This window comes from Anolis sagrei, chromosome 2 (assembly GCF_037176765.1).
Source record: "Anolis sagrei isolate rAnoSag1 chromosome 2, rAnoSag1.mat, whole genome shotgun sequence".
NCBI lineage: Eukaryota > Metazoa > Chordata > Lepidosauria > Squamata > Dactyloidae > Anolis > Anolis sagrei.
In genome coordinates, this window is record NC_090022.1 from 166,577,277 (window position 1) to 166,602,155 (window position 24,879).

General features: G+C 40.7%; 1 protein-coding gene across 1 annotated transcript in view; it reads left to right on the forward strand.

Moving 5' to 3' along the window:
• Positions 1-715: 715 nt before the first annotated feature.
• Positions 716-24,879, forward strand: part of LOC132767956 (calsequestrin-2) — a 39,509-nt gene continuing 15,345 nt past the window's right edge. Inside the window, exons 1-5 of the mRNA XM_060763417.2 lie at positions 716-1,312; positions 14,113-14,197; positions 17,027-17,127; positions 18,173-18,284; positions 22,392-22,465. Of these exons, the coding sequence (XP_060619400.2) occupies positions 1,070-1,312; positions 14,113-14,197; positions 17,027-17,127; positions 18,173-18,284; positions 22,392-22,465 (615 nt within the window). The 5' untranslated portion in view covers positions 716-1,069. The remainder of the gene's footprint in view (positions 1,313-14,112; positions 14,198-17,026; positions 17,128-18,172; positions 18,285-22,391; positions 22,466-24,879) is intronic.

The following is a 24,879-nucleotide window of genomic DNA, read 5'->3' on the forward strand; positions in this document are numbered from 1 at the left end:
GGGCCAGCCAACACCTCCCAACAAAGGATTCCCCCTGGCAGGAAGCAGCCAGGAGAGAATGCTTCTGGAACATGACCATACAGTCCAGAAAACTCACAGCAACCCAGTGATTCCTGCCGTGAAAGCCTTTGATAACATATTTATTTATTTGTTCTTGTTTTTCAAAGAATGGGTCAGGTTCAGCTTTGTGGCCCTACTCCTTTTTGTCCATTTTGCACCTTTTCTTTAGCCATTTGGCATAGGATGGATCCTCTCATTTTTTTTGTTGCATTACCCCTTTAGCTAAATCAAAACAATATTTTTCTCCAGTGGGGTGTATAGAGACCGAAAATTAATTGAAATATATATAGGATTTTTTTAAAAAAATGTACAGTTTATATCTGGCAATATTGTGAATTAAAGTAAAAAAATATCTGCAATATAGAATAGGAATCCTCTTGGCCATTTAACTGCTTCTACTGTAGAATTTCATTCTCCTTCATAGAGGTGAATGAAAATGAAAGCGATGAAAAAATGTATATTAAAACCATACATCTATTTTGGCAAATCCCTAATTGCAGTACAATCAATAATGAAGTCAGGTATTTTAAGGAAATGTATCCCCAAAGCTTAACTCCGTAACCTTCTGATGCCCTTAGAGATGTCTGTTACTTCCCCGCCTCTCTCTCTGCTATCTCTATATGCACTCTTTCTCTATCCACCCCTGCTGCTCATTCTCTCTCTCTCTCTGATGAAACAGGACCAGCAAAGTCCCTCAATCGTGTCATATCTGTCCTTTTTATTCATTGCAGGGTCTATTAATAGCTGGAAACAACTGCTTCCTAAAAATGGAGTTCTCTGTGACACAGAAGCCTGGCTGAGCTATGTAAGGTATCCAGGGTTTGGTTTCCCGGCTTCTTCTGTATGTCTTTTCCCCTTTGTCTTTATAAACAGGTTAGTTTGCTGTAGCTGCTGCCTCAGCCTTTCTACGTGGATTCATAGGGACAAATCAGAACTCAGAGAGTTGGGACCTCTATAATCTCTTCTCTTGGAATTACTTCATCCACAGATAAAGGAGCAAAGATCCAACATGAAGGCAACTTGTTGGCTGACATTGGCAGTCATCTATGTGCTCCTCATCACCTGCTGCAGAGCAGAAGAAGGACTAGACTTCCCTACCTATGACGGGAAGGATCGTGTGATTAACCTAAGTGAGAAGAATTACAAGCAGACTTTGAAGAAGTATGATATGCTTGGCGTGCTCCTCCATGAACCTGTGACTTCTGATAAAACCTCCCATAGACGTTTTCAGATGACCGAGATGGTACTGGAGGTAAGTCCAGCTGCAAGTTTCCTGCCCCGGCTGCTCTCTAAAGCTGAACATTCAAATTCTTAAATCTTATACATGTTTTTAAGAACAAAAACATCTGCCTTTGAACTGTATTTTACTGTATAATTTAAGAGCAAAGTGGTAGGCACAGAAAAAGTTAACAGTACCCAAGTTTTATAAGATTTAATGCACCTCCAGAAAAAGGGACAGTTCCAAAGTAACTGCAAAGTAATTTCCCACTTGTCTTTTTTGAAACAACTGTTTCTACTGTTCACATGATGGGGCAAAAGAATCTCCCTTTCAGCCAATCAGAAACTAAGCAGAGAAGACCATACAAAATGGAAATATTCCTTTATTTAGTTGAAAAATCTACTGGGGGGAGGCAAATTGAGCAAATTTTGCCATTCATATTCCTTATTGTAAGCATCTCCCTCTGAGCCAAGAAAGTGTTTACTATTCCAATAATATGGGGGCTACGATACCAATGGGCTCATCACTAACAAAATGAAATAGTGTGATTGCCAGAGAAATCCTAGGGGTAAGTGAACTTGCAAAGGTCCAGCTTAAGCAGAGGGAACAAGAAGAATTTTTGACATCTTGGGAAGGAAGAAAGCAACAATAGAGTCTAAGAATATCATCTGGGAGAAGGAGAAACAACTGCTACTTGCATAACAACAGCCGTACAGTGGGAGAGGCATGCCTGACAGTGAGCAGCAGGTGTTTCAGCCATTCCATATTGCAGCCTTTCAACCCTTCAGGGAACCCCATATTAAAAATATTGTGTCTACAGTTAAAAATAAATTATTGTAGTTTCAATTGTTATATCTCACAGAACCCCTAGCAAATTCTCAGGAAAATTCCAAGGAGCCCTGCTTGAGAAATCATGTCGTGCTGCTTTGCTCCCAACTGTCTTATTGCATGTGAAAAATTCACAACTCTAGCACATCTGAAAAACAAGACAAGTAAATGATTAAGACAAGGAAAGCTGCCTCTCCTTGTCATAGCCTTTACAGTGGAACACATTGTATGGAAAGTCATCAAAAAGGACCTTTATTGCTGTATTGACTGCAATAAAGGAGGGGCTGTCCAGACAATGTTCTGGACAGTCCCAAATTAATTTGAATTAATTTGATAGTGGATTTATTCTGTGCCTTCTTGGAAGGTGTGGGATAAATCCACTATTTCCAGTGTCTGGACTACAATTCAGACACCATTCCCACAGTTTACTGGGCTAAATAAGCCTTGTAAACTGTGGGAATACCCACCCCCTCCCCCCAAGCCCCCAGACCCTTTTGAAAAGTAAAAAAAACTTACCCAGCCTGCAGTATGCCCTCTGTGCAGCTTTCCCAGTGTGTACAAATGATGCGCCAGGAGAGTGGGGGGGAGGGAGGAGGAAAATCGCTACCCCCTTTTCCTGGCGTGTCATTTGTATGCTCTGAGAGAGCTGCTCTGAGGGTATACTGCAGTCCGGGTAAGTTTTTTTTTACTTTTCAAAAGAGTCTGGGGTCTTGGGGGAGGCGGGAGGGCCTTCAGACATTCTCTCAGGATAGTCCTAAGAGAACGCCCACCCCAGAAAGCTTGCACTTTCTGGAGTGGGTGCAGACAGGCCCTCAGGAAAACCACAGATTCTCCTGGGATAAAGGTCTGCCTGGATCTGGCCTAAGATTCCAGAAGGAGTATTATTGAGACACCAATTCTATGGGCTTAACTATCAGCATCATGATCAAAACTATCAAAACGTATCAAATTACTTTGGTACACAAAAGCATGTTTTTTTCCATTTCCTGTAGTTTGTTCAGATTGATTTGGTAATTTTTAGAAACAAACTCCACAGTTGTTGTACCATATCATAATTCATGCTGCAAAAGTTGCTGTCTGTAGTGCTTGCTGCTGCAGTGCTCAAAGAACTCACAAGCCTCCAAAGTTTTTCAGTTGAAGAGAAAATTGTTAGAGCAATGAAGCAAAAGAATTGACAGTCCTCTATCGGAGAGCATGAGGGGATTAACAAGGACTGGGACTAAAAGATGGGAACTGACTTTGTCAGAAAGGAGAACTAAGAATATGGAAGTTTCAAAGTTTTTCTGTGATATGCGGAAAGGCAAGATACTTTTAGCAAGTTGACAAATGGGGGCAAGACAAACCCAATCACATAAATTATACTCTCCCTTTCCCCCTCTTTTATCTATCATTCAGGAGGCAGGCATGGCAGCCAGCCATCCCTGGGAGAATCCCTCTCTTCTCTGGTTACCTCTCTTAACTAGAGAGGCCTCATGCTCTAAGAATTTGGCTCCTGGGCATTGAGGGAACACAATGCTGAAAGATCTGCCACCTGATTGGCTCTTGGGGTGCCTCACAAAACGTTTTGTATAATCTGGCTGTATCATATTTTTATCTGAACTGGCCACTCCTAATTTTAGTGACCTTAAGCCGGGAGGCATTTTCCAGTTCTGTGAACTTAGGGGGGCGGGAGCTATGTTGAACTCAAAGCTCTTCTTATGGGCTCATTCTTGAAGCTTATTTTTGAGTAAACAGACATAAGGCCACCCTAGAAATCTAGTCTAATTTGTTGTATGACAATTTCACCCTATGTCTGGAAGCTCTGTCAAACTGGCTACGTGCTAGCAGACTGAAGGTGAACCCAGCGAAGACTGAGATTCTCTGGCATGGCCGCCCAGCAGGTCTGACTCCTCCATTACCCACCTTCGATGGTGCCGCCCTATCTCCATCGACCACTGTTAAGAGCTTAGGTGTCATCCTGGATTCACAGCTGACAATGGAAGCTCAGGTCGCTGCTGCCAGCAAACAGGCCTTTCTCCATCTACGTCTACGACAAGCGAGGCAACTGGCACCCTACCTATCTGACAAGGCTCTGGCAACTGTCATCCATGCCACGGTCACGCCTAGGCTGGACTATTGCAATGCCCTGTATGTTGGCCTTCAGATGTCTACAACCCCAAAGCTTCGTATTGTTTAGAATGCGGCAGCCAGGTTACTCACAAGAACGCCCATGAAATGCCATATAACACCAGTGCTGCAACATTTACATTGGCTTCCAACTGAGTACCGTGGCCTGTATAAGATGCTAGTTCTGACCTTTAAAACTCTTTACGGCCAGGGTCCATCGTACCTTAGGGACCACCTCTCCTTCTCCCATCATCGGAGGTCGCGACGACCAGCCCAACGTGACTTACTCCATATACCGGGTCCTAGAGAAGTGCACTTGGAAAGGACCAGACTCAGGGCTTTTTCTATTTCTGCCCCTGCCTTGTGGAATTCCTTACCACCCTATATGAGAGCCATGCGTGACTTAGAGCCTTTTACTCTCGCACTTAAGACCTGGCTTTTTACTAGAGCATTCGATCTCTGTTGATTTTTAATTTTTGTATGTATGTATTTTATCTTTTGTAATTTAGCTGTAAATCGCCTGGAGCATTCTTGGATGGAGGGCAATTAATAAGTTATTAAATGATGATGATGATGATCATTAATATCAGTTTATACTCAATCATGCTGCAGCAATACCTTCATTTTATGTTAATGACCTTAAGCATATTCAAGTTCTTTAAACATAGAGAGAGATAATGCTGAACTCTGGAAGCTCTTCTTGTGTGATAATTCTTACATTTGATTATAGAGTGATGACACACTGCAGCTATCGAGTTCCAGAGATAATATTTCAATCTTGTTCACTTCTGTGAGAGAGGTTGCTACACCAGATCATACAAAAATGGCACTACCATATTTTCTGTGAGGTCGTTCCACTGCCAGTTGCATTCTGAGGATTTTTGGTCTTCTCATTGTGATGTCTCTGTGTGTTTCTTGTATACATAAGATGTCATGCAAAATGTCCTTGGTCATTTTGGCCAGTAGCTCTTCCTTAGCAAGTGACAAACATTCTGTATTAATAGACATAATCGTTAGCAGTGGTCTTGATAAAGACCTTTGATATTCATCCATATGTAGAGGGAAAAAAAACACACCTCCAATTTAAAATGTTTAAAAGCAATGCTTTTGGGTTTGGAAAGATTAGCCATTTACAAGAAACGTTGCCCAGGGGACACCCGACTATTCACAGTCTTTGAAGAAGCTTTTTCTGTGTTGAGCTTTTTATGCCTTAAATCTACACCTGTTGATATTTAGGTTTTTATGTCTCAAAACTACACCTGTTGATAATTTATACAAGCTAGCTGGCATTGCCCCCTCCCCCCGATGTGCAATGGGAAGTTGCTGGTAACTATGAGAGAAATAAGGTTGAACACTGTGAAAGCCACCCACTGCATGGCTACCAGCCTCCTCCCAGTAGACTCAAATCAAGGAAAAGCTTCATGAGAACCACCACTCCTCTTAACGTTCCCCCAGTGACAGCAAGGGTATTGATCTCCTGGAAGCTTTCAGAAGAGGTAATTCAGAGGTAAAATTTGCCCTTTCCAGTTGGTTCAGGCAAAAAGCAAACTGCTGCAATTTCTGCTAGCTTCTGTAATCCTCTTCAGTTATGATTTCTACCATCTTAAGAACATTCTGATGTTGCTTGGCTATACAGGTCCTGGTGTACACCTGTGAAAATGTTGGAGGGTATGAGACAGTTGTTCTTTCAGTTGTTCCCCGTTGAATCCTTGAGAATATATATTTCTGTGGAGAGCAGCAGTGTTCTCATGAGGGATACTTATAGTTTATGAACTACAGTGTCCACGTGTTATCAAAAACTCAGGACCCCAAAGAAGATACCCAAGTCCACAGCCATAGAAAGCCATAGAAAGATCTTGATAGCCAGGTACAAGGCAACCTTTCACCCAGAAACCTAATTTGGGCTCATCTGTACAGATGACTTTTAGCCTAGACATACAAGTTTTGCAACTACTCACTGGGGGGAATATAGGAAAACCCCATCATCCCTTAGAATCATAGAGTTGGAAGAGACCTCATGGGCCATGCAATCCAACCTCCTGCCAAGAAGCGGAAAAATCGCATTCAAAGCACCCCCATGGAGTTTCTTCCAACTCTATGATTCCATTACTCTATGATTCAGTGTGTGTGTATCAGGAGCAACTTGAGAAACTGCACATTGCTTCTGGTATGAGAGAACTGGCTGTCTACAAGGACATTGCCTGGGGGACACCCTGACGTTTGATGTTTTATCAACCGTGTGGAGGCTTCTCTCATGTCCCCACGTGGGGAGTTGTAACTAACAGACAGGAGCTCAACCTGCTCTCCCCGATTCAAACCACTGACCTGTTGGTCAGCAGTCCTGCTGGCAAAAGGGTTTAACCTGTACATTAAATTGTACATTTGATATTTATTTGTTATGTCAGTATGTCATATGATATTTATTTGTATTATCAGTAATACTGATGTTATTTCCCCTGATAACAACAACAACAACAACAACTTTATTTGTATTCCACCTTCTCCAACAAAAATGGCTAAACACATTTATGAATAAAAATACAAAAATAAAAAAACAAACTAATTAAATATCAAAAGGAAACAACAGCTATGGCAAAATTGAACAAAAATTAAATGATAACATAACCTACTAATTATCTTACATTTTGTATAAAATATAGCACCTAAATTATATAGACACACATAACAATAATTGAGATCATTGTTAAAATACTATTAAACGGCAATAAGCCAGTGAGCTTTCCCCCTAAATAATCATAAACTCTAGCAATATGATTAAATATTATTGTAGATATTACTCTTTTATTGTAACTTTAGAGAACTAAGTATTTAAGGTTCACAATATGTGAGTACTTGTGACATTCTAGCTACAAATGAACCTAACCATACCAGAATTAACTGTGGCTGCAGCTGCTACCATGGAATTTAAAAGGGCAGATACTCCCTCGATAACAATGACTAAATTATACCTGCACTTTTCAACAAAATGTGAAAGATATTTACTTTATACAGACATAACTATCTGAAAATTGGAGCAAAATGATTGATTTGTCCATGTACAGTACTATTAAACTTGTGGTACTTGTAGCCAAATTGATTTCAGGATTTTATTATGTTGATCATAGATGCCAAGTTCCAATTGCCCCAAAGGTCTCATTTTTATAACAGTAGAGTGCTGAGGCTTACAATAGTGGTACCTTTTGTGTATGGCTCATCTATATATATAAAAAGCTTAAGGGCGTCCTTAGGCATTCAAAAACGGAGAAACCACCAGACGAAATCTCACCAAATTTGACCTGCTAATACCTCTTCCCCCAAGGTATGACCAACAACCCTCAAAACACCAATACGCAACAACACAAACACACAATACCCTAAAAACACAGAGCATGCACAGAGGCCTCGGGAGGAATACGATGAGGAGGAAGGACTCCATTTCCCAGCTTTCCCCGCACCCAAGTCACCCTCCGCATGCGCACTGCTGCCTGCGTGCCTCCCTCTACCCCATCGCTCCCGCCGCTGCCTCAGATACACAGACGGCAGAAGACCAGGAGAAATTGCGAGCCCAGCCTGAGAAAGCCCACCAGGCTGATGTAAACACTAACGGCCGGGGAGGGCATGGAAGCTGCGGGGGGCCGCCGAGGGCAACAAAAAACAACACGAGGCGGGAGGCCCGCCGTCTTCTCCTAAGCCGGGGCCTCAATTTCTACCACGGCCCGATGCCCCTCTTGCCTTCAGTGGCCTCCGAACCTGCCCGGTGGGAGGTGGTTCTCTCCCAACTGCTTCTCCTGCCCGCTGCTTTTTCACTTTTATAACAATGTACTCCTCATTTCTGGGATTTACAGATTTGAACCACACTTGGCACACTGAACTCCCATGACCAACAGATAATACTGGAAGGGTTTGGTGGGCATTGACCTTTCATTTCGGAATTGTAGTACACCTACATCCAGAGAGCACTGTGGACTCCAGCAATGATGGATCTGGATCACACTTGGCACGAATATGAAAACAGATGGACTTTGGGGGAAATACACCTTAACATTTGGGAGTTGTAGTCCCTGCAATTCACTGTTCACCTACAATCAAAGAGCATTCTGAACCCTACAAACGACAGGATGGGGGCAAACTTCCCACACAGAATCCCTATGACCATCAGAAAATACTTAAGGCCATCCAATCCAACTTCCTTCATCACGGCAAGAAAACGTAATCAAAGTCCTCCTGACAAAGAGCCATCCAGCCATAGATAGATAGAGATAGATAGATATGATTCACAGACACACAGATATAGTATCATAGATTTTAAAGGCACCCCTAAAGAAGGACAATAATATGTTGCATGTTCCAGGGTGGGCAAACCAGACAATCTCCACATCAACACTGACAAAGAAACAGCAAGAAGTACTGTTTACCCACAAGAAGAAAGAAATTACATATATTAAAAACAACATTTTCTCATTACTTTATTTTCCAGATCAACAGACTGGGCCACAGCAACGCATGGCAGGGCACCGTTAGTTTTATATAAAATGGCATCTCTTGTCCCTTTAATATTTGTGGTGCAGAGTTGCTCCCACTTTAAACTAAGAAACATGGCAGTATAATGGCCACTGGACAATTACACAACAATTCATACTTTCAGTCTTTTAAACCTTTCCTTATATGCCCAACTATGAATCTTTATGTTCATCTTATTATACCAAGCATACCTGCTTCCATCTGATTTTGCCTGGCTAATATTTGGATGAGAAAAGTCCAGGGACCTCCAGGCATGGCTATGAAAGGCTCTGTCCAGAGATCTGGAGATCCCTTGCTCCCAGGATGAACTGACAGGTCAAAGGTACTTGAGCCAAGGGCTTGACTTAGATCCTTTCCTTCTTTCTGACAAATCAGGATTTTTCCTATTTAATGTGCAATGTTCAAGGCTGCACAATTTCCTAAACTGTTCAGTTATCATCTAGAAACCTGTGCCCTTACAATGTGTATATCTCTCCCTTGCAAACACTTTCTGACCAAACCTAACTATTTTGTACCTGCTTTTAATATTGCCTTGACTCCTGTCAGAGCGAACTATATATGAAAGATTGCCTGGCAGATCCTCAAGAGAGAAGTGGGGGTCAGCTGGCATTTGTTACCGCTTTTAACTTCTTGTGCTTTTTCAGTACACTTGGGTCCAGGCTATTTATAGCCAAGGCCGAGAACGTACCGCACAGTTACAGGAGCTATTCCACAGAATGACATTTCAGTAATCCTGGAGAGAGGGACCCAGTGGAGGCAGGAGAGAGAACCTCATCCTTTAGTTACAGCCCTTATTATCATAGAAGCAGACCTCTGAGGCATGACAAGAGACAATGGGGAAAGCTCATTGGACCTTCAGATTTCTGCATTTTCCAGTGGTCAGGCAGGCACTCTTTAGTGTCGCTGCTTTTGCACACCCTTCAAATTTTCACAGATGAAAACTGGCTCCTTTGTGGTCAAGCAGCATTATAGTGTGGCCAAAATAGCAAAATTTATTAATGAGAAACAGCAAAAAAGTTACAGCACTTTCATTTTGCTTGAGCCCACTAGGAAGGGCAAGAATATTCCCCCGAGTTATTCCAGATCAACTCTGTGGCAGCCAAGTACTGCACAGAATTGATCTAGGGTAATGCAGGATGAAGCCACATTAACACAGCCTTGACTCATGTTAACAAAAGGATACTCTGGGTCAGAATTTGGAGCAACCTGTAAGTTTGGGCCCGTGTAAACTGCTTCCCAGATGCAATTGCCTGCTATTGTTTATATTGCCTTCCTATCTTTCCTGGGCTCTGGTGGCCAGGGGACACAGGACGGCACTTAATTCCCCTTCCCCTTCTCCATGTCACAGCAGTCTCTGGAGTGACAGGAGTTATGCCACTGGTTGCAATGAGAGGAAGTGAGAGGAGGAAAAAATGGACAATTCATCCTCTTCCCCCACCGCCACTTCTTCCCGATCATCACGCTGTCCAATCGGCCAACATCACTGTAAACCAACACCACTGTAGGTAATAGGCCGATAGGCAGGCCCCATGTCATGTCTGGAGATTTCTGTAACATGGAGAATGGGAGGAGACACTAAAGGTGGCAACCCAGCAGTACTGAACCAGGTTCAGAAAAGTTGGGCAGTTGGAACTTCCTCCCACCTCTGCTGTAGGGATCATCCTGGGGCTCCGAATGCATCTCCTCCTATAAGCCAACAAGATCTTTAAGATTGGTTGGGGAGGCCCTTCTCTCAGTACCACCCCCTTCGCAAGCGCAATTGGTGAGGACAAGAGACAGGGCCTTCTCAGTGGTGACCCCCTCGGCTGTGGAACTCCCTCCCCAGAGACATCAGACAGGCCCCATCTCTTCTGGTTTTTAGAAAAAGTTAAAGACCTGGCTCTATACACACACAAAAAATAATATAATTCTTCCTTAATAGCCTCTGCTAGATCGCGCCTAGCACAGTTATTCCAAATCGTTCATGCCTTGATTAGTCTGGCTCCTATTACAGCTTTGGCATTCCAGAAATTTTTCACTAACAAAATTACCGTGCTTTGGCAGGAACTCCCCCCCCCCCCCCCCCCAGTCGACACTGAGTGAGCTGGAGACCTTGTGGCCGCTTAGCGGGCCTATCTTCGATCAATTTACACCGCTTGACACGGAAGATGTCGCCAGAATTCTGGCTACTGCAAAACCAACCACCTGTTCTTTTGATTTGTGCCCCTCTTGGCTGATCGAGAGCTGTTTGGAAGGTCTACTCGATCCGTTGTGCAGTATAATCAATGGCTCTCTTGAACAGGAGGAGTTTTTCCAGACAACCTAAAAGAGACAAGGGTTCGTCCCTTGTTAAAGAAACCTAGCTTGGATCCCATGACCCTTGCCAATTACCGTCCTGTTTCTAAACTGCCATTCTTAGGTAAGGTGATAGAGCAGGCTGTACTGGGACAATTGCAACAATTCCTGGATGACACAGCTGGTCTGGACCCTTTCCAGTCAGGTTTTTGCCCGAGCCATGGGACGGAGACAGTCCTGGTTGCCATTACGAATGAACTCCGTCGCCAGTCTGACAATGGTACTTCTCGACCTTACCGCAGCGTTTGACATCGTCGACTACGATCTAATGATTCACCGTCTTGCCATGTCCGGGGTTCATGGTCAGGCCCTTAATTGGTTCAACTCATTTCTCTGGAACCGGAGTCAACGCGTGGAGTACATGGATCAAGTCTCTGATAGATCCCCCTCCTATGTGGGGTCCCCCAAGGTGCAATTCTCTCTCCTCTTCTCTTCAACATCTACGTTAGACTCCTTGCTAGTTTGGCTCGGAGTTTCGGCCTGGAGAGCTACCAATATGCGGACGATACCCAACTCCTTCTGTGCCTGGAGCAACATCAATTCCAGACAATTTCACCCTATGTCTGGAAGCTCTGTCGAACCGGCTACGTGCTAGCAGACTGAAGGTGAACCCGGCGAAGACTGAAATTCTCTGGCATGGCCGCCTGGCAGGTCTGACTCATCCGTTATCCACCTTCGATGGTGCCACCCTATCTCCATCAACCACTGTTAAGAGCTTAGGTGTCATCCTGGATTCGCAGCTGACAATGGAAGCTCAGGTCACTGCTACCAGCAAACAGGCCTTTTTCCATCTACGACAAGCGAGGCATCTGGTCCCCTACCTATCTGACGAGACTCTGGCAACTGTCATCCATGCCACGGTCACGTCTAGGCTGGACTATTGCAAAGCCCTGTATGTAGGCCTTCCGATGTCTACGACCCGAAAGCTCCGTATTGTTCAGAATGTGGCAGCCAGGTTACTCACAAGAACGCCCATGAAATGCCATATAACACCAGCGCTGCAACATTTACATTGGCTTCCAACTGTTAGTTCTGACCTTTAAAACTCTTTATGGCCAGGGTCCATCGTACCTTAGGGACCACCTCTCCTTCTCCCATCATCGGAGGTCGCAACGACCATCCCAACGCAACTTACTCTATATACCGAGTCCTAGAGAAGTGCACTTGGAAAGTATCAGATGCAGGACTTTTTCGATTTCTGCCCCTGCCTTGTGGAATCCCTTGCCGCCCTATATGAGAGCCATTCATGACTTAGGGCCTTTTACTCTAGCACTTAAGACCTGGCTTTTTACTAGAGCATTCGATCTCTGTTAATTTTTAAATTCTGTATATATGTTTGTTATCTTTTACAATTTAGCTGTAAATCGCCTAGAGCATTCTCGAATGGAGGGTGATTAATAAGTAATTAAATATGATGATGATGATGATGATGATGATGATGTGCTTGAAGAATAAGTTATCACAGATTTTGACACAGTCTGAATAAGGATTATGAGCAAGGATTATGGATGAACCTATAGAACATATTCTATATGTTTTATTTAACTGTTACATATTCTATATGTTTTATTTAACTGTTATTTAACCCATATAGAACATATTCTATATGTTTTATTTAACTGTTTTAATTGTCTTGCATCCTTAGTTAACTTCAGCAAAAAAAAAATCCTTAGTTTTCCTTTACATCGTTGCAATATTTCCATCCTCAGAAATAGATACTCATTTGAGCTTTATCTAAACTGGATTTGCTCCATTTTCAGGGACAATGTGGTTGGATTCTGATTTGAAAAACGGTTGGAAAATGTCAATTAAGTTAGCCAGATTCTTAGAAATCCTGAACATCTCTCTTCTAGAAAAAGCACTCTAGTGGAGAATTCTGAGTTCCTTGTAAAACTACAAATCCCTGGATTCTGTGGTAGGAACCTATGGTGTTAAAGTGATTTTGAGCCATTTTGTGTATCATTCACCTTCAATATAAGTTTACAGTAATAACAAGATCTAGCAGTGAATCATAATAATAGTATAAATAAAATAAATGCATTACATAAATATAGTTAATTGTATAAAATACGAGGGGTATTTTTTAAGTAAGATCCATTTTGTTGTAGACACTAGTAGTTCGCGTGCATACTGCAACGAGCGCATGCGTCGTGTACCGGCATGCCTCGGGAACAACTGTGCTCAGTTTCCGCTCTGTAGCTAACCTGTACGGTTCTGTTCTGTGCTTTAAAAATGTTTAAGACTATCCACTCATTCACCGCATGTGAGGTTCGCTGAGCAAGGAACTTGCCTGCTGCAGAAATTCATCGACAGATTTGTGAAGTGTACGGTGATACTGTTATGAGTGAAAGCAAAGTGCGTAAGTGGGTACGACAATTCAAAGATGGCCGTGACAACGTCCATGATGAGGACCGCTCCGGTCGTCCTTCTTTGATTACAGACGATTTGGTGGCTTCAGTTGAAGCGAGTTTTTATGAAGAGGGTATTTTAAAATTGGTTCAGAGGTATGATAAGTGTTTGAACAAACTTGGCAACTATGTTGAAAAATAGAGTGAAGTATGTACTTTCTGAAAATAAATTTACTTTTTTGAAATAAACTTTCATTGTGTACTTATGTTCAAACGGACCTTACTTAAAAAATACCTCTTGTATAATAAAATTAAAATTCAGTATTGCAGGTGGAGTATCTCTTATTGAAAATTTCAAAATCGAAAAGACTCCAAAATCCAAAATGGTCCACCTAGGTGGCTGATAGCAAATACCTTTGCTTTTTGGCGGTTCAGTGTACATACATTTGGTTTCATGCACAAAATTATTTTAAAAAATATTGTGTATAAAATTTCCTTCAGGCTACATGTTTAAGGGATATATGAAATATAAATGATTTTCACATTTAGATATGTGCCCCATATATCCAAAATCTGAAGAAAAAAAATTCAAAATATAGGACACTACTTGTCCAGACATTTCAGATAAGGGATGTTCAACCTGTAATAAGAGAAACATGTCACTGGACTTACAACTGTATGTTGATTTTCCTTCAGCTTGCTGCACAAGTTCTAGAAGATAAAGGCATTGGTTTTGGATTAGTGGATTCCAAGAAGGATGCAAAACTTGCCAAAAAACTAGGTAATGTATAATCACTTTACAGTCCCTAAGATATTGAATATATTCCAGGGAGAGATTCCAGTATCAAATTTTTGGTGGTTGAACCATAAATTATTAACAGATCAACTTATGTTGAGTTCTTAATGCATTAGTACCAGTACCTGCGTTTCACTTCTGAGTGTCTTGTTCAAACAGGATATACTACAGTAGCTGCTATAGTTTAAAACATGGCAGCCAGACTATTGTGTTTGTTTTGTGTATTTTAATATATGTATTTCATAGAAATATGTTATAATATATGTATTTTACATAATGTTTATAATTATATGTTTTTAACTGTTGTGTTCCATCTCAAGCCTTGAGGGGAGGCAGGTGAGAAAATAATAATAATAATAATAATAATAATAATTATTATTATTATTATTATTATTATTATTATTATTACTATTATTATTGTTGCACCCAATAATCTTTTGGGAGTTGTAGAATTTCATTTTTTAATGAAGATTGGAAACTTTCTTCACTCAATTTGAAAAAAAAACCAAGGAACAAGCATTTGATTAAACAGTGTAATTGAACATAGGAATACGGAATAATGGATGACAAGACTAGATTCTGATTTTACTGTTGAGGCGCTAATGATTGTTATACTGATGTTAATGATTTATGTGATAATTGTTTTTAATTGCCCTATACTTGTTTTGTGATATTTTGTACTGATGTTGTTCACCGCTTTGGGGCCTGAGAAATAAAGTAAATAAATAATAAATAAAAGGAATCAGTCCCGATTTAAACAATGTGTCAAGATCAGCATACAAGATAACCAACCGCAGCACATTTTGAGGAGATGTGTACCATTGAGTGATGAAAGACGTCTCTCTTTTTTGTAGCACGTGCTTTCCCACACTAGCCTTTATTTTGTTTTGTTTTTGTGGTTGGTCACTGCAAACTAAAGAGCAGTTTGTTTTACAAGTCCAATTGCTGAAGCCAGGATTTTGATTCGGGGGAGGGGGGGAGGTGAGTTTGATTCGGAGGGGGGGCTGAGTCTGAGTGAAAGAGGATCTACCCTAGCAAACCTTTTGTATAGTTACCCCAATACCCCCATGCATATGAGATATATTGAGCATCTGCAAATGCCTTATATTTGTTTTTACCAATTTTTGTTCCTTTGAAGTCCTTATCATTTCTTATTGTGTTTAATATTATTTCCATTGCAAATATGAAAATAAGTGGGGATAGGGGACATGCCTTTTGCTATTTTAAAAATTTTGGAATCTATTTTTTTTTTTTGCTTCTTTGTGGCTATAGATCTATAGCGTTCATAAAATGATATCCTAAATCAATTTCCTTCATTAACATTTGAAAGAAATCCCAATTAAGACTATCAAAAGCTTTTTCAATATCCAAGGCTAAAAATGCCATTTCTTTTTTATTATTAGATTCATAAAATTCTATCGATTATATTTCTTACATTATCATTTGGTGTTTTGGAAGCAATCCCATTTGTTCCTCTTTTATCCATAAATTTAAGAATTTTTTCAGTGTCTCTGCCAAGATGTTTGTAAAGATTTTATAGTCCATGTTCAATAATGAAATGGGTCTGTGGTTTTTAACATCTCTAGGGTCCTGACCTTCCTTATGGATCATTATTTTTATAGCAAATTTCCATGAGTCTGGCATCTTCTGTTGGTCTAAAATTGAATTCATTAATTTTTAAAGAGAAACTATAATTTCTTCTTAAAAACCCTATAATAGAGGGCTGTAAGTCCATCCGGACAAGGAGCTTTGTTTGGCTCCATCTTTCTGATTACATATTGAATCTCATTATCGCTTATATATCCTCCCTCTGCTGGTCAGTAATTTTTTTGTAATTTCTGATTACTTAAAAATTTAACGATGTCATCCTTCTTTATTTGATCTTTGGTGCAGAGTTTATTATAGAAGTTATTAAATTGATTTGCTATTCCTGCGTCAGTTGTATAATGTTTCTCCTTTACCAGGATCGCCGTTATAAATTGAGATTGCCTTTTTTTTCCTGATTCTCCTTGAGAGCCTGATTCTCCTTGAGAACTTGTTTCTAATATTAATTCTTGTGCACAAATTTAATGAATTTGATCTGAAATATGAATTAGAAAAAAAACATTATGCATAACCCTATGTATGTATTTTCCAAGATGGCTCCCACTTCCAGAGAGCACTCTGAACCCCACTAGCGATTGATCTGGACCAAACTTGGCACACACACATCATGACTAACAGAAAATACTGGAGGGGCTTGGGAGGGAGTTGACCCTGGATGATGGGAATTGCAATCCATCCACATTCAGAGAGCTCACATCTGAATGTGATGGCGGCGCTCACGTCGGTGTGAGCCCCACCGATGATGAATCTGGACCCATCATGACAAACTTGAGCTTCTTGTGCAGTTTAATAACAAGGAAAGCTTTAGTTTAACCACATCCTTATGCATTTTCTAATGGGATCATTTATGCGATCCAAAAGCAAACAATGACTATTTCTAATAAATAGCATTTCAAAATACCTCACCTGAGCATCGCTGTATACCTAGGCTAGTCTACCATAAAGCTGATCCATGTAGGTAAGAGATATATTTTCATGGGAACACTTTGTGAGGAGTGAGTGAAAAAATTGCAACTTTATCACTCTATGTGTGAAGAACAATTATAGCAATTTTGTTTTCTAGTGAAATGTTCTGTGTTTTATATTCTCACAGGAAGGCAGGATATGAAACTGGTCTGAAAAATGTGGCATATCCTCCTGAAATCCTTTGTGAAGTAACTAAGATATAACACCTGGATAGGCCACTCACGCATCTTTTTGTACTTTCAGGCTTGGATGAAGAAGGAAGCCTCTATGTCTTTAAGGAGGACCACATTATTGAGTTTGATGGACAAATGACAGCAGATGTCTTGGTAGAATTTCTCTTAGATGTAAGTGTACACAAAGTCTGAATAAATATTAAATTTAGTTTTCCAGGAGAAACAATGTATTAAATTGTAATCTTTGTAGCTTTGATCACGTAGCATTAGTTACACACTCAGACAGCCTATGATATGATATCATGTATCATATAATCTGGACCATACATTGTAAATGGAAAGATGCTTATTTAAACATTCTTCAGAGGATAATGATTATTCATAGATCAAAAGATCAAGTTGATTTTAAACTTAATTACCTAACTTACCTCCAAGAGAACTAATTCCCTTGATTAAGCTAGGTAATTAAGTTTAAAATCAACTTGAGTTAGTTGGTGTTACTTATTCAAGAATCTTTTACTGACATTGAGAAAAAATAACCTCCCTCCCTCTGGGCAAACTTGCAGCATCATAGCACAATATCATTCATGGATATGGGGGTTGGAGTGGGCTGTCATCATTATTGATAAACCTAAGTTGCATGTGTTTTCCCAAGCCACATCTAAAAGACAGTAGAGACAGGCTTCTTCTACACTGCCATATAATCCAGATTATCTGATTTGAATGGGATTATATGGTAGTGTAATCTCATATAATCCAGTTCAAAGCAGATAATGTGATTATATGGCAGTGTAGAAGGGGCCCAAGATGTGGCCTCACTCACCATCTATATTTTTTGTGGCAGTGAATTTCATAAGTCTACTATACTAACATGGCTAACACCAAATGGTGAAAAGAACCAATCCATGGAAGGTATTAGCAATTCCACCCGCTTTAACTCTTTTTATAAGAAAACTGTTAGGAACACTTGGCAGTAACTGCATCATTAAAACTGCAGCAATGGGAATAGATGGAAGAAGAAAAGAGATGGACTGTTTACTGTACATAAACATAGGATGTAGATTTTAGATATGTAAATGGGTTAGGAACAGATAGAAAAGTACAGACCAGTGAATCAGATGGTTCGTTTCATATCATATCAGGCTAAACAAATAAGCAAACCCCTCCATTCATGTTTTAATACCTTGTTGTTCTTGATTGAACTTCTTCATGACAGTTGATGGAAGACCCAGTGGAGATTATCAACAGCAAGCTGGAGTTGCAGGCTTTTGACCACATGGAAGAGGAGATGAGACTTATTGGCTACTTCAAAGGAGAAGATTCAGAACGTGGGTTTTGACACTTGTTCCTGAGTCTCAATGTAATCTGAAAGGGGCTGGGTAAAAGAACTTTTTTCATTCACACACTGTGTCAAGCATGGTGACAAAGTTCTCATTTCACTTTTGAAGGTATTAATATATATTGAGATCTCTCCAACCTCATCTCTAGTTTGAAAATATGAACTGGGGTTTAATTTATGCGTTTATTAAATGTTCAATTCAGCAACACTGGATGTTAAATAGACCAATTTAGAAGCAGTTTCAAAACTTAACAATATTTGACAGACACGCACTCCAGTGGGGTCCATAATGAATTTTCTGTTGTTGATCAGTTATATAACAAGGGGGTTTTTGAGCCTTTTAAGTAGGCGCTGCTTACTCTTTTAATTGCCCTAATTCATATCTACTTGGTAAAAATGCCAGATGGAAATAGGTGTACATTTTTCGGTTCATATGGGCTTTCATAATTTTGGACAAGCATATATTTTGAATCCAGAAAAGACAAGGACCCCACTCTTCCAGATGTAGATACAACCAGTTTCAAAGCATTGAGCCAAGGCAATTAAAGTGGTGTCAAACGGCATTCATTCCGCAGTGTAGATGCAAGCTTTAGAACTTTAGTAGGCCTAAGAACTTTGCCACATCTATCCTAGCTTTCAATGTATTAGTTGCTCTGTATGGACCTGCCTTTCTGAAAGTTTGGATTTATATGCTCCTGAAACATTTAAGATTTCCCTTTAGGCAATAGTTAGGGTGCTATCTCCATTAACTTATAGTCATTGTCCCTTTTGCTGAAGAAATCACAAATAATATTTGAATCCTGCATATTCACAAAATATATTCCTCAACTCTGGAGTTGGTTTTAAAATGAATGTAAAACCACATTTAAAATTATTTTCCTTTTTAAAAATGAGAATTTGTGACACTTAAATCATAGAATCAAAGAGTTGGAAGAGACCTCGTGGGCCATCCAGTCCAACCCCCTGCCAAGAAGCAGGAATGTTGCATTCAAATCACCCCTGACAGATGGCCATCCACCCTCTGTTTAAAAGCTTCCAAAGAAGGAGCTAATTCAACCAAAGCTAAACATTACTTATTCCAAGTGAAAAATTGAAGACAGACCAATTTCTACTTGCAGAGAGATTTTCAGAACACATCATGGAAATGGAAAGGAAGGACCCAGTGTGGTTCTACATAATGTTTACCGTCATAGGGTTTTGGCATAAAAATCCTATCATGGGATGCCATTAGTAAGTGAGCAAAAAAAGTCATTTATTTGGCTGCTTGAAGAAAGTGATTGCAAGGAACAACATATTGGCTCCCAAAATTCAATCAGAATCTCTTGTTTCATTGTGCAATTGCAGGCCAAATTTTCCGATAATCTTAGATTCTGCTCTGTTCTTGACCGTCCTGTTTTGGTATGTGGTCACTTTCTTCCTGGTCTACAACATAGAATCCCCATGCTAAGTCTATGTACGCTGTTTCTCGCAGCACTATAGTGTGCTTTTTGTGAGCTGCCCCAAATCCTTTTGGGGAGATGGTGGCAGCAGGCCTGTAGCTGAGGGGGAGGGGGTTGGGGGGGGGATTAGGGGTTCAACCCCCCCCCCCCCGAATTTTTCAAGTTTTTTAAAAAAACTGGTTTACTCATGAATTTTAACTGGTTAACCAAATCCCCATGCTAAGTCTATGAGACACAAAAAGTTAAAAGTCCCTCCAGATCTGCAAGCACTATCTCAAGCAAATATTGACAATTTATTCACACTGTCATTATTTGCAGCAATAGCCGATGTAGCGAAGCAACCAAGTTGGGGGGGGGGGGGCGTTGAATGCTCTCATTAAGGAGGCCAGACTTGAAGGAGGTGGTTGACAGGGGCGGAGCTGCAGCCTATTGAAGACTGCTCTGCTTCTGCTGTGCTCTTTTCTTCAGCCTGAGCTAGGAGGCAGGTTTCAACCCCCCCCCCCCGAAATTTTCAAATACCCCCCCCCCCAAATATTTTTCTGGCTACGGTCCTGGGTGGCAGGGTATAAATAAAGTATTATTATCATCATTATTAGTATTATTAGTTTCTTCTTCTTCTGCCTCTGTCATTTGATTCATTATAGGTGATAATTCATGTCCAAGTATGATTGTCTTCCAAAGGTAGAGTTTTGGAAGAGGGTCCCTAAGTGACATGAAGACCTTTTTCTTAGAGGCATAGTTGGTGTCTCTTTGCCATGTTTGGAAGGTTTCCCTTTTCTTATCGATAATATGTTGGATCTCTTATCAAATCAATCTTGGTGGTTCTAAGTTTGGCATCCAATGGTTTGTTCACAGGCCTTCCTTTTATTCCAGTGTTCCTCAACATCCTTAGGCTGCTCCATGAGTAGATGATCTTTAAGTGTTGTTTGGAGAAGGGCTCACTTAGAGGGTCTCTTGAAGGGCTTGGGTGTTCATTTTATCTTTCTTCTTTAGAGTCTACATGTGGGAGTGATCTTCATGGCTATCATGGATCAAATTAATCAGTGGTCTGTCCAGAAGTTATCAGCAATGTTCCTGCTTCTTTGCAGGGGGTTGGACTGGATGGCCTATGAGGTCTCTTCCAACTCTATGATTCTATGATTCTACTTGTCATGGGCCTTGTGAGAAATACATCAGGGAATACATCAGGGCAGACTGAGTTTTCCTTAAATTTGTCAGACTTCGCATTGTATCCATTGACTGCTTTTGCTACTGCTCTTTTTTCTCTTAATCACATCCATTTCTTTTCACTGCTTAAATAAAATCTGTGTAATTGTTTGATTCAAAATGTCCCAATTTCTCAAGTATTGCAATGTTTATATGTTCAATTTCTTGTCTAGCTTCTCCTGATTCATGCTTCTCACATTCCATGTTCCTTTAATAGATTGGGTTTTCTTTTCACCTTTGATCATATCAAGAATTGAACATCCTTTTGGACTGAGCCCAGTACTTGCAGTTGTCCTCTGCTCTGTCTCAGTAGCTCAATTAGGGTCATAGGACTTGGAGGTGCATCTTCTTGTCTCATTGTGGATGATCTCAAAATAGGGTTTTCATTGTAAAATACATTCAAAAGGAGGTTTATTGTACCATGTATAAAATATGTGAGAGGAAGCCACAGGGAGGAGGGAGCAAGCTTGTTTTCTGCTTCCCTGGAGACTAGGACGCGAAACAATGACTTCAAACTACAAGAAAGGAGATTCCATCTGAACATGAGGAAGAACTTCCTGACTGTGAGAGCTGTTCAGCAGTGGAACTCTCTGCCCCGGAGTGTGGTGGAGGCTCCTTCTTTGGAAGCTTTTAAACAGAGGCTGGATGGCCATCTGTCAGGGGTGCTTTGAATGCAATATTCCTGCTTCTTGGCAGGGGGTTGGACTGGATGGCCCATGAGGTCTCTTCCAACTCTATGACTCTATGGCTCCTTCTGTGCAGTACTAACATACTTTAGCTATGGTGTTACTGCTGTTGTCTCTTAGTCCCCATCTACACTGTCATATAAAATGCAGATTATCTGCTTTGAACTGGATTATATGGCAGTGTAGACTCAAATAATTCAGTTCAAAGCAGATAATCTGGTTTTTCTGCTTTGATCATCTGGATTATATGGCAGTTTAAATCCAGCCTAAGAAATCTTTAGCCTGTATCACCCCCACTACTGCTGCTGTCCAGTATCTCTTTGGCCCGTTTTCTTTGACTCCTCAAGAAAAGCTTGTTTGACATGGGAAACCCCACTGGCGTCACTGCTACCAGCAGCATAGCCTCTTGACTCACAGGACAATGCAAACCCATCACCATGGAAAACTAGTGCCATAATGAAAAGTTAATATTATGTTTTGTTTGTTTCTTTTAATCCCCATAAGTTTTCGTTTTGACTATTAGTTACAGAGGATCAGGCAGGGAACGTTTTTGCACTGATCTTAGATCAAGCAGTGTGAGTTGAGGACCTTCAAGTCATTTTTTACCTATAGTAACTCGAGTTTGAGGTTTTCTGGGACTGAGAGGGTGTCGCTGACTCCAGTGTATTTCTATGGCTGGGCAGGGTTTAAACTCTAGTTTCCAGAGTCATAGTCAACATGAAAACCACTAAATAATCTTTTTTTTCTTTCCTTTCTCTTCCTCAGATTATAAAGCATTTGAAGAGGCAGCTGAACATTTCCAACCATATGTCAAGTTCTTTGCTACGTTTGATAAAGGGGTAAGCAAAAAGAACAGCAAGGACACACAACAGGGTTCCAAGCAACTCATACCGTTACTTAAGTTAGCCTATTGGACATAGTGAATAATTTAGACAGGTGGGTGGGTATGTACTACACAAGGAAGACATTAATATTAGTACAAATTCAGCATTAAATAGAATACAGTTTGTCCTGGTTGAGAATGATCTCTAAAAGGTTTAGAGATAAACTTATCTGTCTGAATGCATTTTCCTCTATTTTATTTATCTATTTATTTCCGGTATTTCTACCCCGTCTCTTCTCTACCCCCGAAGCGGGACTCAGGACGGCTTACATATGGCAACAATTCGATGCCATTACATATAAACAATTACAATAATACAACAATAATTAAAATGCTTAAAGCATTAATAAAAACAATACATCAAGCATTAATTAATCTAATAAAACAGTCTCATCAGCTGTGTCGCCATTCCATTCCAGTCAATGTCCGTCTAAAGTGCTAATTATGTCTACTGACCAAAAGCCTGGTCCCAAAAACATGATTTCAATTTCAAGCTAAAGCTTGTGCGCCAGCTGCGCCCGTACCCTGGGAAGTCTGACTTGGCCACGGTAGTCCACGCTCTGGTTACATCCCGTTTAGACTACTGCAACGCTCTCTACGTGGGGTTGCCTATGAAGACAGCTCGGAAGCTCCAACTAGTCCAACGCTCGGCAGCCACGATTTTAACAGGAGCGGGGCGCAGGGAGCATACAACCCCCCTGTTGCGCCAACTCCACTGGCTACCGATCTGCTACTGGGCTGAATTCAAAGTGCTGGTGTTGGCCTTTAAAGCCCTAAACGGTTCCGGCCCAAGCTACCTATCTGACCGCATCTCTGCCTATGAACCCACCAGGACTTTGAGATCTTCCGGGGAGACCCTGCTCTCGATCCTGCCTGCTTCTCAAGCTCGGCTGGTGGGGACAAGAGATAGGGCCTTCTCGGTGGTGGCTCCTCGGCTGTGGAACGCCCTTCCTACGGACATTAGACTAGCACCATCTCTAATGGTATTCCGCAAAAAGGTGAAGACCTGGCTGTTTGAGCAGGCGTTCGAATAATTAGTGCAATGATTGGTTAATGAACACTGGAATGGAACAATGGATGACGAATCTGGAACATGTTTTTGATGACGAGATGACAGTGAATGGGTATTGTAGTAACTGTTTATTAATTGTGTAATGTGTTAGGTTGTTAACCGTTTCTATACTGTAGCACTGAATTTTTGCTGTTCGTATTTGTTGTGAACCGCTGTGAGTCGCCTTCGGGCTGAGAACAGCGGTATATAAGTAAGGTAAATAAATAAATAAATTTCTAGGAACCATCTCAGAGATTAAGATCTTCCGGGGAGGCCCTGCTCTCAGTCCCACCTTCTTTGCAGGTGTAGTTGGTGCAGACAAGAGAAAGGTTCTTCTCAGTGGTGGTCCCTCGGCTGTGGAACTCCCTCCCTAGTGATGTCAGATTAGCACCCTCCCTCCTGACCTTTAGGGGAAAAAATGAAAATTTGGATGTGGGACCAAGCGTTTGGATGAAGTGCAATATGTGTACAATGATAACTGGAATGGCCTGGACTATGATACTGGATTATGTGATTTAATAATTTTAATGTTGATATGCTTTTGTGGGTGTTTTAATGTATATGTTTTTATTTCCTGGGTATGTGTTTTATGTAATATATGGCATCGAATTGTGCCTTTGTGTGCTGCTCTGAATCCCATTCGAGATATAAATGTGGGAAATAAATAAATAGTACTATAGTGCCCCAAGAAAAAATTCCTGGTGGTAAGAACTGTTGAACAGTGGAATATGCTGCTGCCTCAGAGTGTGGCGGAGTTTCTTTCACCGGAGGTTTTATCCAGAGGATGGATAGGGTGCTTGGATTATATATTCCTCCATGGCATAAGGGGTTGGACCAGGTGGTTCTTGGGGTCTCTTCCAACTTTAGGATTCTAAGAAAGGAATTTATTGTTTGTCCATTGACAGCAATAACTGTTTGATTATAATGGTTATCTGTAAGCCTAAAGGACCAGGCAGCATAACTGTGGTGAGGAGCCGGACACTCCTTTGGACACATCCAGACAGGTTTGGAATATGTCCCTCTTATTTAAACATGACATTGCTTACCATTAGATAGAGATATGTAGCATGAAAGTGGCAAATTTATGTACCATTTACATAGCAAAAAGAGACCAGAATTTTCCTTCCAGTCAAGTTCCCTGTGTTTTGAACTGGAGTAAAAATTTAAAAAGGAGGGAGTGGAAATGTTTATTATTTTTATCTGATATTGTTCTTAGATGAATTCTTTTATGTAAACTTTTAAACTTTTTCCTTTATTAAAAAGTTACATAAAAGTAACTTATGATTCACATTTCACAATAACTGATTTGAGTTGCTCTG